General features: G+C 52.4%; 1 protein-coding gene across 2 annotated transcripts in view; it reads right to left on the minus strand.

Annotated features, from left to right (window-relative positions):
- Rps6ka4 (ribosomal protein S6 kinase A4) overlaps positions 1-13044 on the minus strand; it is a 15042-nt gene extending 1998 nt beyond the window's left edge. Inside the window, exons 1-14 of one of the 2 annotated variants that reach the window (XM_008838934.3) lie at positions 12884-13044; positions 12725-12796; positions 11838-12056; positions 11630-11745; positions 10018-10125; positions 9746-9826; positions 9564-9667; positions 9330-9480; positions 4495-4659; positions 1627-1755; positions 1312-1445; positions 1125-1218; positions 616-789; positions 325-519 (exon numbers count right to left, since the gene is read on the minus strand). In XM_008838934.3, coding sequence (XP_008837156.1) covers positions 325-519; positions 616-789; positions 1125-1218; positions 1312-1445; positions 1627-1755; positions 4495-4659; positions 9330-9480; positions 9564-9667; positions 9746-9826; positions 10018-10125; positions 11630-11745; positions 11838-12056; positions 12725-12796; positions 12884-12938 — 1797 coding nt within the window. In that variant the 5' untranslated portion in view covers positions 12939-13044. The remainder of the gene's footprint in view (positions 1-324; positions 520-615; positions 790-1124; positions 1219-1311; positions 1446-1626; positions 1756-4494; positions 4660-9329; positions 9481-9563; positions 9668-9745; positions 9827-10017; positions 10126-11629; positions 11746-11837; positions 12057-12724; positions 12797-12883) is intronic. The other variant, XM_029566337.1, reaches the window with a different exon arrangement.
- Between the last annotated feature and the right edge of the window lie 431 nt (positions 13045-13475).

Consider the following 13475-nt stretch of genomic DNA (forward strand, 5'->3'; position numbering starts at 1 on the left):
AAACTTATGAGACACGTGTGGTGGGTGGCACACACCTTTAATCTCAGCACTCAGAAAGCAGAGGCAGGTGAATGTCTCTGAGATCAAGGCCAGCCGGTCTACAGAGCGAGTTCCACACCAGCTGTGCCTATAGAGAGACCCTGTCTCAATCCCTCCAGAAGTTACTTATGAAATCAAAGTGGAAATATTAAACATAAGAATAAAAATGTTATATATGTAAAAAATATATATTAAAGACTTGCCACCCCCACCGAGACGGCCTGGTCCCCTTGCCTCAGGAAGATATCTAACCCCAGGCTCCTCCTTGGGGATCCAGAACCATACCAGAATGACACCCAGGCTCCAAAGGTCGCAGGACTCGTCGTAACCCTGCTGCGCCAGCAGCTCGGGGGCGGCGTACTGCAGCGTGAAGCAGGGCGTCTGCATGGGCCCCGCCGGGCTCTGCGGCCGCAGCCTCGCGAACCCAAAGTCGATGATCTTCACCGGGGCCCCGGGCGAGTCGTCGGCATAGAGGATGTTCTATACAAGGGTCACCAGTGGCACTCAGAGGCAGGGCCTCCGAGCATGCGCCAGCCAGCCCTGCCCTGTCCCGGCACCCAGGCTGGGTGTGCGCACCTCCGGCTTGAGGTCTCGGTGCACCACTCCGGCCTCCTCGTGCATGAAGCTCACGGCAGACACCAGGCTGCGCAGGATCTGGCTGGCCTCGGACTCACTAAAGTGCCGCTTCTTTCGGATGTGCTCCAACAGCTCCCCGCCCCGCAGCAGCTCCAGGACCAGGTAGGTGTGCAGCTGCCGAAGGCGGAGGGTCATGGCCACCGCGCGCCGGTGCCCGGATCTAGGGTGGCCCCATGTTCCAACCCCAAGCTCAAGTCCCCCCCCAGAACCACGCCTCAGATCCTGCTTTCCAGAACTCCTTAGCCCTAACCCCCACCTCTCACCCCTACCCGCTCCTCAGATTCCGTTCTCCCATCATCCTCAGCAGGACCCCGCAGTCTTCAGGCCCTACACCCCTCCGAGCTCTCCCACTTCCTTTCAGTCCCCCACATCCCCGAGGCCACGCCCATGATGCCCTCAGGCCCCGCCCCTGACCCTCTTCCCTGACTCCTAAAGCTGGGGTCTGTCACCTGGTCGTGATGCACCTCATGCAGATTCACCACGTTGGGGTGTGACTGGCACAGCCGCAGGGCGGCCACCTCGCGCTGCGTGTTCTCTTCCAGCCTGGGGATGGGACAGGTGGGGTTTACAGTGGCCGACCCTGGCCCCACCACTCGGGCCATCTGCGGGCCCCACCCACTCCCTCGCTGCTCCCACCTGCGGCTAAGGATCTTGACTGCAAACTCTTGGCCACTCTGGCGCTGGCGACATCGACGACACACGGAGAAGCTGCCCTGACCCAGTGCCGGCTCCCGCAAATCCAGCTCATATTGCTGAAAGAAGGGCGAGTCCTGGGGGCGAAGGGGTGCGTCAGAGTCTCACCCACACAACACCTCATGTCCAACTGGCTGGGGACTTCACCCAAGTCACACACCACCACTGGAGCCTGGTGGAGCCTGGCCAGAGCCGCCCCAGCCCAGACGATCCCCACCCCAACAAAGGCAATACCCCCCTACTAGGCCAGTCAGACACCTGCATCATGGCGCTCCTGGCAACCGCTGCTCTGCCAGGCCTGAGCCCAGCACCAGGTGCCTCTAGCACATCGGTCATCACTGCATTGTTGTGGTCAAAGAGGATGGATGGTGCCACGAAGGAGTAGCCCTGCAAGGGAGGAGAGTCAGGGACCAACACCCATGGGGGCTGCTATGCATGTTAGTCAAGTGGGCTGGGTGCATGAAAAGGAAAACCCCCACAAAGGGGCAGTTAGGGGTATTCCTGTTACATCCTGGCACATAGAGCCTGTGTGAACACATTTTATTCTGCCTAGGTTTTTTTTTTTTTTTTTAATTGAGACAGGGCCTCCCTTAACCCCAGCTGGCCTGAACTCACTATGTAGACCAGGCTGGCCTCAAACTCACAGAGATCCACCTGCCTCTGCCTCCCAAGTTCTGGGACTAAAGGCATGCACCACCACACCCAGTTTTTATTATTTTTATTTTATGTGTATGAGTAGATTCCTTGCAAGTATGTAAGTGCACTTGTGTCATGCAGTGGCCAGGAAGGTCAGAAGAGAACCTCAGATCCTCTGGAACTGGAGTTACAAATGGTTGTTAGCCACCATGTGGGCACTGGGAACAGAACCCAGGTCCTTGCAAGAGCAGCCAGTACTCTTAACTGCTGAGCCATCTCTCCAGTCCCTATTCAGCCTTGTTTAACAATCACTTGATGACCCCTATGTTTCTCACCCTCAAAGTGACTAGCATAATCAATGCAAGAAAGGGGTGTGCCTGATGCCATACACACTTAATCTATGAGAATTCAACTGCTATCTGCTAAGGGGAAAAGAAAAAAAAAAAAACAACCAACTTTCTTCCCTTTCAAAAGCCTCTTCCAAGATGCGGAGGACAGGCAAAGAGATACGAAGTCCATTCAGTGCCTTTCCCGTAGACTCGGGTTCTGGCTACTTCAGAGGTTGGTTTGGGGGAGTTATTTCTGTTTTTGTTGTGTGTGAGTGTTGTGTTTTGTTTTGTTCTAAGATGGGGTCCTGTTATGTATCCCTGGCTAACCTGATACCCACTATGTAGCTCAGGCTGCCTAAACTCATGGCAATCCTCCTGCTTCAGTCTCCCAAGTACAGGGATGACAGGTGTCGCCATTGCAGAGGTTTTCGGGGATAATTTTAACTGTATTGGTTTCTCTGGGGGGAAAAAAAAAAAAAAAACCTGCCTAGAAGGCAGACCCCACTTGGGTGGTGTTTTCACCTGTTAGGCTCACTGGCACAGCCCCAATGCCTGGATCACATTGTAGGTACTCAACACAGAGTAGCCCAAGCTGGCCTTGAACTCACCATCCTACTGCCTCAGTCTTCTGAGTGCTGGGATGACAGGTATACCATTATAACTGGTATCCATCTATTGGTCTATTATTTTTTAAATAGTTTGAACTATGTTCTACAGGCTGGACGTCAGCCCTGGACCTTGGGGAACACAAGAATTAAAAATGTATTCCCAATCCTAGGGAACTTTCAGACCAGCCTTGACAAACTGCTCAGCAGTAGGTGCTGTGGGTCAAGGGCTGTGGTGTGCAGTTAAAGGATGGCTCCCTGAGCCAGGTGAGTGACAAGGAGTTTGACCAATGGGGAGCTGGCCAGGTGACTACTATGGGGAGGACAAAATACAGAGGTGTACCTGGGAGCCTTGTCCAGTGCAACTGTACCCTCTAGAGCATCAGGCAGGAGGATGGTAAGCACTGAGGTGAGGAGCTGGCACAAGGCCTTATCACATGTTGGCTTGAATGCCAACCTAAGACGGGACTTGTCCATCAGCCCTGAGCTTCTAAGTGAGAGTGTGATACACCAGGGGCTGCAGTACAATCATGGCATCTCTCCTTAAGCCACTTAGTAATTTGGAAAATTATTAATAAACGAATTAATATTCTTTAGATAGCTTCAGGTATCCCCAGGCTGACCCCAAAGTCCATATATAGCAGAGGATGACCTCGAACTCCCAATCCTCCAGCCTCCACTTCCTGAGGTGTGTGCCAGCACAGTCTGTTTTTGCAGTGTTAGGGATCAAACCCCAGCTTTATGCATGCTAAGCTTTATACCAACTGAGCTACATCCTCAGCCCTTAAATTTTTTTTTCTTTTTTTCTTTTTCGGTCTTTTTGAGACAGGGTCTCCCTGTACCCAACTGGCCTGGAACTTGCTGTGTAGACCAGGCTAGGCTCAAACTCACAGAGATCTGCCTGCCTCTGCCTCCCGAGTGCTGGGATTAAAGGTGTGCGCCACCACACCCAGCCTGCCCTTGATAATTTAAAGCAATATTTTTATACAACCAGGAGATAGTGAAATGGAAAGGAAATTAAGAGCCAGGCCTGGTGACACAAACCTGTAATTTCAGCTATTTGGGAGGCTGAGACAGGAGCCAAGGCCAGCCTGGGCAACTTATCAACACCCTGTCTCGAAATAAAAATCAAGGGGGCTAGAGAGATGGCTCAGTGGTTAAGAGCACTGGCTGCTCTTGCAGAAGACCTGCGTTCAGTTCCCAGCACCCACATGGTAGCTAACAACTGTCTGTAACACTAAAAATAAAATGAAAATTGAAAAAGAACTTGCAGTATGGCTCAGTGGTAAAATTCTTAATCCCCAGTATCAAAACGGATGGGGAAAATATTAACATTAAATGTAAAGATAATCTGAAAGTCATCCAAAGCATGCCCTGCTTGTGCTGGTCTCTGTAACTGACAGCCCCAGGCATCCCAGGTAAGTGGAGAGGTCTGACAAGATGAGATGTGCCCTGAGCTCGGGACCCTGGGCTATAGTGTCTGGGCCAGCAGGGCTGAGGCAGGCAGTAGTGTCTGACTTCTCCTGCATCTGGTGCCCCACGGGTTCTCCACTCACCTGAAAGATTCGAGGGTCCCCAGGCGGAGGACTCCCAGCAGGGGAATAAACAGGTTCCAGCCGAGTGAATTCCTCTGCAAAGTTACCCACATCCAGCTCTGAGCGAATCTGGGGCCGGAATGGAGCAGGGATCTTCCTGGCAGCCAAGGCAGCCCAATCCAGACCCTGAGGAGGAGGAGTCAGAGGTGAGAGGACAGGCTGATTGCTGTGTGTCATATAGAAGAACCTAGCCTTAAGTCTAGCTTTGAATGACTCCATTTTATAAAATCACAGCTCTGGCCTGAGACCAAGTGCCAAGAAAGAATGACTTTACATCTTGTTTATACAACTAAGCAACCACCATCAGCAAGTGTCACAGGAGACACAGCTGATAAATATTTTTATCTAATAAACAAGGGCACTTGAAAATATAGCAAATCATGAACCATGCTCCAGGGATAGAAGGCTTCCCTAACCATGCACACAGCCCTGGGTTTCATCCCTAGCACCCAATAAACAGGCATGGCGATGCATGTCTCTAATCTCGGGACTCAGGAAGTACAGGCAAAAGGATTAAAAGTACAAAGTCATCTTCACCTAAGGACTTTGAGACCTTTGTGAGATATCAGAAATACCAGACACATGAGCACATCACACCAGAGGGGACCCCCTCACTTGGGACTGTGAGAAGGAGAACCCCAGCATCAAAATGTGTCAGGCATGCTAACTAGTCACCAAGTCACAGGCCACAAGCTTCATCCATAATAACTGCCACAACCCAGGATTCAGCTCCAGCATAGTTTCTCCTGCGGTGATACTCAGCCCATTTCAAACTGACCCTGGAAACAGCCTGGCATGCATCTGACATCTCTTCACCTGCCTCAGCCCTGAACAGCCTCAGAAAGCTCCTGCCTCTTTAACCCTTTTTTTTTTTTCTTTCTTTTTTTGGTCTTTTTGAGACAGGGTCTCCCTGTAGCCCCAGCTGTCCTGGAACTCACTATGTAGACCAGGCTGGCGCTGAAAGCTCCTGCCTCTTTAACCCTTTTTTTTTTTTTTTTTTTTTTTGGTCTTTTTGAGACAGGGTCTCCCTGTAGCCCCAGCTGTCCTGGAACTCACTATGTAGACCAGGCTGGCCTTGAATTCACAAAGATCCCCTGCCTCTGCCACCACACCCAACTTCTTTACCCCTTTTTTAGCCATTCTGTAACCTGCAGATTTTTATATTATTGTGTAACATGTGGACACATGATCAGAGAGTTGATATTCATAATAAGATCAGAATAAAAGAGACCAGGAGTGATGGTGCACTTTTTTTCCACCATAAGCTTTATGTTTGACAGAATTTCTTTTTTGTTTTTCAAGATAAGAAAAAAACATTTTTTCCTTGGAAGCATTTCATTACAGCTTTAACATATTCAGTAACAATTTTTAGGTACACTTTTAATCCCAGCTCTCAGAAAGCAGAGGCAGGTGGGTCTCTGTGAATTCCAGGCCAGCTGGGGCTACAGGGAGACCCTGTCTCAATTTTTTAAAGAAAATTGGAATAAAAGGACCAGCCAGATGGCCCCATGGATAAAGGCATTTGCCACCAAGCCTGACAACCTGAGTTCAATCCCTAGGACCCACATGGTGGAAGGAGAGAACCAAGTACTGCAGGTTGTCCTCCGACCTCCACATACACACTGTGGTACACAGCTTTACACACACACACACACACACAGACATAAAAGAACCTGTGATTGCCAACAGTCAGTTACCAAGTGAAATTGGATGACCTAGCAGATGTCAGCCAATGAAACTGACAGAGCTTGTGAATTTATTGTGTAACAATAAATTGTGGAAAGATAAATGAGACTATGTTTCTAGCATAACACATAATGAAGGGTCAAAGGGCAGGTTGTGAAGACCCCGCTCTCTTCAAGCCACCCTCACTGGCCAGCTCCCCCAAACCACAGGATCTGACATTGGGGAGTCTAGATGACATCAAAAACAAAGTGAGGGCTGGAGAGATGGCTCAGTGGTTAAGAGCACTGACTGCTCTTGCAGAGAACTCAAGTTCAGTTCCCAGAACCCACATGGTGGCTAACAACCATTGTGACTCCATTTCCGGGAGTCAAGCACACATGTGGTAAAACATGCATATACCTAAAATAAAAATAAATAAATCTTTAGGAAAAAAAGAAAAAAACATTAAAAAAAAATCTCAGGAAAGCATAGTGGCCACATGCCCATCATCCCAGCACTCAAGAGATTGGGGCAGAAAGATTCTGAGTTCCAAGCCAGCCTGGGCTATACAGGGGAGACCTTGTCCCCAAAGAAAAAAACAAAAGAAACCTTTTGGTTTGTTTGTTTTTGCTTTTTGTCTTTTTGAGACAGGGTCTCCATGTAGCCCCAGCTGGCCTGGAACTCACTGTGTAAACCAGGTTGGCCTTGAACTCACAAAGATCTAACTGCCTCTGCCTCCCAAGTGCTGGGATCAAAGGTGTGTGCCACCATACCTGGATGTTTTTGTTCTTTTGAGACAGGGTCTCACTAAAGTAGGCCTGGCTGACCTATAACTCACTATATAGACCAGGCTGGACTTGAACTCACCTGCTTCTGCCTCTAAAGTGCTGGGATTAAAGGTATGTGCTACCACACCCAGCCAATAAAAAAATTTTTTTAATTAAAAAGAAAACCTCTTTCTCCTAGTGGACACAAATCTGGAAGGATGTGGGTCTGGAATTGCAGGGGACTCTCTTAAGATCTAAAATGAAATCCTCATGGGGGAGGAGGAGGGGAGGACAGCAGAACCAAGAGATAGAGTCTCAGTACCTGGATGCAGCCTTACCTAAAGTCAGACACTTGTCCTAAGAAAAATGTTTTAAAAACAAAGCACGAAAACAACAAAACTAGAATTCTTCGGACTTTTTCCCTTCTGGAAGTGAAAACCTCCCCTTTTCTATATGTTTAAGCTATATAACAGAACCCACTCATTTTCTGCCCAGTGTCCATCTTCCCTAACTTAGCACCAAAGTCTCAATTTTATTCTAGGAACCGTTAAACACAACCAACAGACACTGTTTTAAAAACACCTCCTCACAGTGGGCTATGACCAATAATTCACAAGCAAATCCTGTTAGGTGGTGTTGGGGAAAAGATCTCAAGAGGGAGGTAAATAGTTGAACACCCTCTTTGCCTTCCTCCCTCTGCTTCTGGCCTGGAACTGGTCTAGACAGCAAGGCCTTCTACAGCCGCTTGGGGCCATGATGCAACCCTGGGGATGGAAGAACCAGGAAAGAACTAGGGTTCCCAAAGACACTGTAAAGTTACACTGAAACCCTGATGTCACCCCTGGACTTCTTTCGGGCAAGAATCAATATCTCTCTCTCTCTCTCTCTCTCTCTCTCTCTCTCTCTCTCTCTCTCCTCTCTCTCTCTCTTCTCTCTCTCTCTCTCTCATTACATCTACTTATTCACTGTCAGGGATGGGTCTGTGGAGGTGTGTGGAGGTCAGAGGACAACTTGCAGGAGTCAGCTCTCTCCTTCCACCATGTAGGTCCCAGGGATTGAACTCAAGATTGTCAGATTTGGTCACAAGTGCCTTCACCCACTAAGCCATCTCATCTACTCCCTCTCTCTCTCTCTTAATGTATATGTGCTGTGTGGCCATGTATTTATGTGTGTTTTCATGTGTTTAGGGACAGATATGTATATTTGGATACACTTGGATACACTTGTGTGTGTGTGTGCCTGCATGGAGAGGACATTGGATATGAGGCAGGATTTCTCATCAGACCCAGAGCCCTCCTCCTGCTGTGATTCTAGGTGGGCCACCTCCCCACCCAGCTTTTATAACTTTCGTCTTTTTGGTTGTGACCTGAACCTTTAATAGCTGAGCCATCTCTCCAGTTCTAAATAATAGATAATATTGGTATTTTATTGTTCGTTTTTGGTTTTTGAGACAGGGTCTCCCTGTAGACCCATCTGGCCTATGAACTCCCTATGTAGACCAAGCTGGCCCTGAACTCAGAGATCTGCCCACCTCTGCCTCCCAAGTGCTAGGATTAAAGGTGTGGTCTACCATGCCTGGGTGTTTATTTTGTTTTTAAGACAGGGTCTCACTATGTAGCCCAAGCTGGCCTTCAACTCACCATCCTCCTGCCTCAGCCTCCCAGTGTTGAGATTACCAGTGCCATCACACCTGGCTTGGGTACCACCATTGTGAGTTGGATTTCATGTCCCAACTTGTAGCCAAGAGGCCTGACTTGAGATTGAAGGCCCATGCCCCTTGCCACCAGGGACACTGCGATCACCAGAGAGGCTGTCCAAAGAGAGGGAGGGGACACCCCTTCCAAGTGTCAGGCCTCAAGGACTGAGGTCTCTTCAGGATGACAGGCGAGTCCTCTCCCAGCACCCAGTGCAGCACCCAGCCTGAGGTTGGGGGAATTCCATGAAGGACTGTGCTCAGCTGCCTCCACACCTCTGTCCAGGGACATGTTGGCCTGGGATTCCCACACCTTTGCACAGGGCCATTGCCTTGGAGATGGATACTCCAGTCTGAAAGCAACCAGGAGGCCCTTCCAGACTGGGATTCCCCAACTGGGAGGCAGAGTACCTGGCCGCAGGAAGTACCCACAAATGGATGCTCTTGTTGCCCTATCAGATAAATGCCAAATCTGATGCCCACATGGAAACAGAGGGTGGCAGCAGCTAGGGACACCCGTGCTGCAAGGTCTAATGCCAGACCCTGTGTTCTCAGGAAGCTGCCCAGTGAGTGTGGCCTGAGGAGAGTGGTGTCTGTACATCCTGCTCTTTGATCCCTTATTGTAGGTTACATCAGAAATGCAGAACACAGGTCACAAGCCGAAGCCTCACCTGGAAGAAAAGGTGGCTCTTGACTTCCTGCGCACCCTGGGGACCCGCGCCCAATCTCTTCTTAGGGTCCTTACACAACAGTCGCTGCAGCAGGTCCTGTGCCACAGGCCCAATCCGGAGGGGGAAGGGAGGGGAGCACTTCAGGATCCGTCTGGGAGGATGGGTGGGGCGTCAGGGGCAGTGAGCCCCCTCCCAGTTCAACCCAGGCCGCCCACCATGTCTTGCCGGACTCACCTGGACACCTCAGCCTGTGTATTCCTCTCACCCTCCAGTGTGAAGGGCGAGGCCCCCGTCAGCAGCTCGAAAAGCAGGATACCCAGGCTCCACCAGTCCACGGCCTGCGGGTGGGGCCAGAGTGAGGGCCTGGGGCTCCCAGCCTCACCCCTGCCACCCTCACCTGCCACCCAAAAACCCACCTTGCCATGCCCAGTCTTGCTGCGGATGATTTCAGGGGCCATGTACTCGATGGTCCCACAGAAGGAAAAGGTCCGCTCTTTCTGGGAGGACGAAAGGCCCCATTTGGATACCTTAGCCTCTTCCAGTGCACCAGAAGAGGCCCCCAAGGCTCAGAGCAGGCCTCACTCAACTTAGACGACACAGTGGGATGCTTTGTGACCGTTCACTCTGCACTCCAGAGTGAAAAGGGCCAGGCTGGGAGCACTATGGGCAGACCCTGCCATCCACTCACCTCTTCTGTCAGAAACTCCTTGCTCAGCCCAAAGTCTGTGAGGACGATGTGACCCTCTGAGTCCAGTAGGACGTTCTCCAGCTTCAGGTCACGGTAGATGATGCCCAGCTAGCAGGAGCAAGGAAGCTATTGGGCGCTGCCCTGACACCTTCCCAGCTCCCCCAGCCATGACCCCGCTCCAGGTCCCCACTGGGGATAAGGAGAGCTGTGGAGATCTTTAGCCTCAGGGTGATCTCTCAGGCAGGACAGGGCCCAGGCAGAGTTGGCTATTAGATAAGAAAAGCCACTGAACCCTGGCATGTTGGCTCATGTCTGTCATCCTAGTACCCCAGGAGGCTATGGCAGGAAGCCAACATGGGCTACACAGTGAGTTCCAGGAGAGTTTCAGCTACAGAGTGAGACCCTGTCTATAAAAAAGAGGAGGGAAAAGGGCTGGTGCTGGGGATGTAACTCAGTCCATAGAGTGCTTGCCTAGTATGTGGCCCTGCGTTGGATCCCCAGCACCACATAAATTGGACATGGTGGCCCATGCTTATAATCCCAGTATTGAAGAGGTGGAGGCAGGAGGATCAGAAGTTCAAGATCATCCCTGACTACATGGAGAGTTAGAGGCTAGCCTGGGAGAGAGAAAGAAATCCCAGCACTCAGGAGGCAGAGGCAGGTGGATCTCTGTGAGTTCGAGGCCAGCCTGGTCTCCATTAGCAAATCCAGGCCAGCTGCAGCTACAGGGAAACCTTGCCTCAAAAAGACCAAAAAAAAAATTTACCTCTGTTTGCAAAGATGGGGACAAGAGAGCGAAAGAGAGGAAGAGAGAGAGAGAGAGAGAGAGAGAGAGAGAGAGAGAGAGCAAGAAGTCTCAGCAGATAAAGTCCTTATGGTAAAAGCCGGACAACCTGAGTTCAAGCCGCAGAACCCATGAAAACATAGAAAAGAACCAATACCACAAAATTGTTCTCTGGCCTTCACCTACACACTGTATGTGAAAGCCCACATATACATTACACACACACGATAAATATAAATTTTTTTAACTGGGGCTGAAGGGATGGCCCAGGGGTTAAGAGCACTGGCTGCTCTTGCAGAGGACCTGGCACTGGGTTCCCAGCACCCACATGAGGGTTAACAACCATCCCCATAACTGTAGTTCCAGTTCCTCTTTGACATCCCCAGGCATTGCACGCACAGGTACCACTGACATACATGTAGGAAAAACACCCATACACATAAAATAAATAAACCAACATAATTTTTTTTAATTTTTAAGAGAAAGAAAGGGCACTTAAAGAAGGCACCATGGCACAGGCCCCAAGCTCCCAGAGTAGAGTCGATAAAGAGCCCCATTTCACAGAGGCTGTGGGGGCAGAGGCTTGAGGTCTCCATTTGAGGAAGTCCGGTGAAAGAAGCCCAGAGTTTCTGTGTGAGGAAAGCCCCTCCCAGGAGACACTGGGGCCCGAGACCCCGCCAGGTAGTGCTGAGGCTTCCTGCCACGAAGTCAAGGTCAGTAACTCTGTCGAGGTCCCCAGCAGGCCACCCCATTGCCACAGGAAGACCCTCATCAGGCCCAGAGCAGCCCCAGAACAGCAGCCAAGAGCCAGGTGGGTCCGCACAGTACCTTGTGTAGGTGTTCCAGGGCCAGCACGATCTCACCCCCATACACCCGAACCTCAGCCTCCTTGAAGTACTGGCGCTGGTAGAGGTGGGTGAACATCTCGCCTCCGCTCACATAGTCTGGGGGTGCAGGAGAGGTTGAGATGTGTCCCCAAAAGGTAGCCTCACCTGCCTCTGGTCCCCCTTTCGAGTCAGGATGTAGCATGCCTCACCTAGGATGAGATGCAGCTTGGCATCCGTCTGGAAAGCATAGTGCAGGGTGACGAGGAAGGGCGCCTGGCGCACTAGCTCCAGCACCGAGCGCTCGGTGCGCGTGTGCTCCTGCGTCTTGGCGCGCTGCACTAATGCCGCCTTGCGTAGCACCTTCATAGCATACAGCTTCCCCGCATCGTGGCCTCCCGCCTTCCGCACCAGGAACACCTTCCCGTAGGCTGTGGGAGCAGCGAGCAAGCGAACAGAGGAGGGTGGGCTGTGGGTGCGAGGGCGGTGCAGACTGATGGGAAGGGAGTGAGAGGCAGGGGTGCAAAATGCTGGCAGAGCCTTCCAAGGGAAAGGTGTGCACCTCCCCGCAGGGGGCTCAACTAAGCCTGGGAAGCAAATGTGCAAACTAGCGGAGAGAGCGTGCAACTCCAGGAGGCCTGCGGGGCGGGGGAGGGGGCGGGGCCTTGCAAACCTGGGAAGACCAGCCAGAGAGCTGAGAAAGGATGAAAATGCAGGCACGGTAGGCCGAGGCGCGCTGCCAGCCAGAGGAGGGATGTGCAAACCAGGGCTGGGCAATTTGCAAAATACAGGAGGGGGACTCATATGTGGAAAAGGGGAGGAGTCATGCAAAGCACTTGGAAAGGGGGGTCAAGTCCCCAGGAGGTTCGCAAATCGCGGCAGGGGGCACGCTCGCCCAGGACTTCGCAGAGAGGAGCGATGTCAACGTGGACCTCTTGGAAGTGGGCATGTCTGGCACGGTAGGGCGGGGCGGGCAAGGTGAGCTGTGCCGGGAAAGGGTGGGGGGCCCTCCCTAGGTACCAGGCCCAGGCCCAGGCGGGTGAGCGGGCAGCAGACGCAAAGCACCACACCAGGGGCACCTGTGAACAGGGTTCCTCACCTCCCGTGCCCAGCACCTTGAGCAGCTCGAAGTTCTCCACGCTCACCTTCTCCTCGTGCCCGGTCAGGTTGGCTGCGGGCACAGGGGGGCGAATGAGCCCAGCGGGTGTCTGAGTCCTGCCACCCGCCACGCGCAGCCACCTCCAGACCCCGCACCCACCTTCGGTGATTTGCAGCTCCACCGAGCAGCCCTCATCCTCATCCTCGTCTCCCATGGCGTGCGGGTCGCTGGGGGCCCGCGCGGCTCGGGCTCCGGGCGGCGCCGGTTACATGGCGGCTCCGGCCGGGGCGGGTGCTTCCTGGTGCCGCCTCTGGGGCCGAGCGGGCGCCGGCGCCGCCTCCCCGCTCCCCGCCCCGAGCGGCCTGAGTCAGGCGGCTGGAACGTGACAGCGCAGGGCTGCGAGTGGGCAGCCTGCGGGGAGTGGGTGGCCCGGTCTCCCCAGCCCGGAGCCCGCGCCGCGGCTGTGCTCAAAGACCCCCACGCCACACACCCACAACCCCGGAAAGATGTAAAACCGGGTGGGAGCCATGTAGAGAGGGGTGGGGGACTGTGGATTACACCGCTATTGGGGTACGCCTCCAACCCAGGTGTCTGCCCAGCGGGCCGTCATGAGGGCACCAGGGGCCTGTGCCCTGAGGTTGGAGGAGGGGTACCCACCCAAGCGCACAGAACCCTCTCCACGTGGCAGACAAGCTATTTCTGCTCCTTTTAGCCACTTCACACAAATCACAGACCACCGCCTTTCAGATCA

This window comes from Nannospalax galili, unplaced genomic scaffold (genome assembly GCF_000622305.1).
Source record: "Nannospalax galili isolate Female #2095 unplaced genomic scaffold, S.galili_v1.0 scaffold1659, whole genome shotgun sequence".
Classification (NCBI taxonomy): domain Eukaryota; kingdom Metazoa; phylum Chordata; class Mammalia; order Rodentia; family Spalacidae; genus Nannospalax; species Nannospalax galili.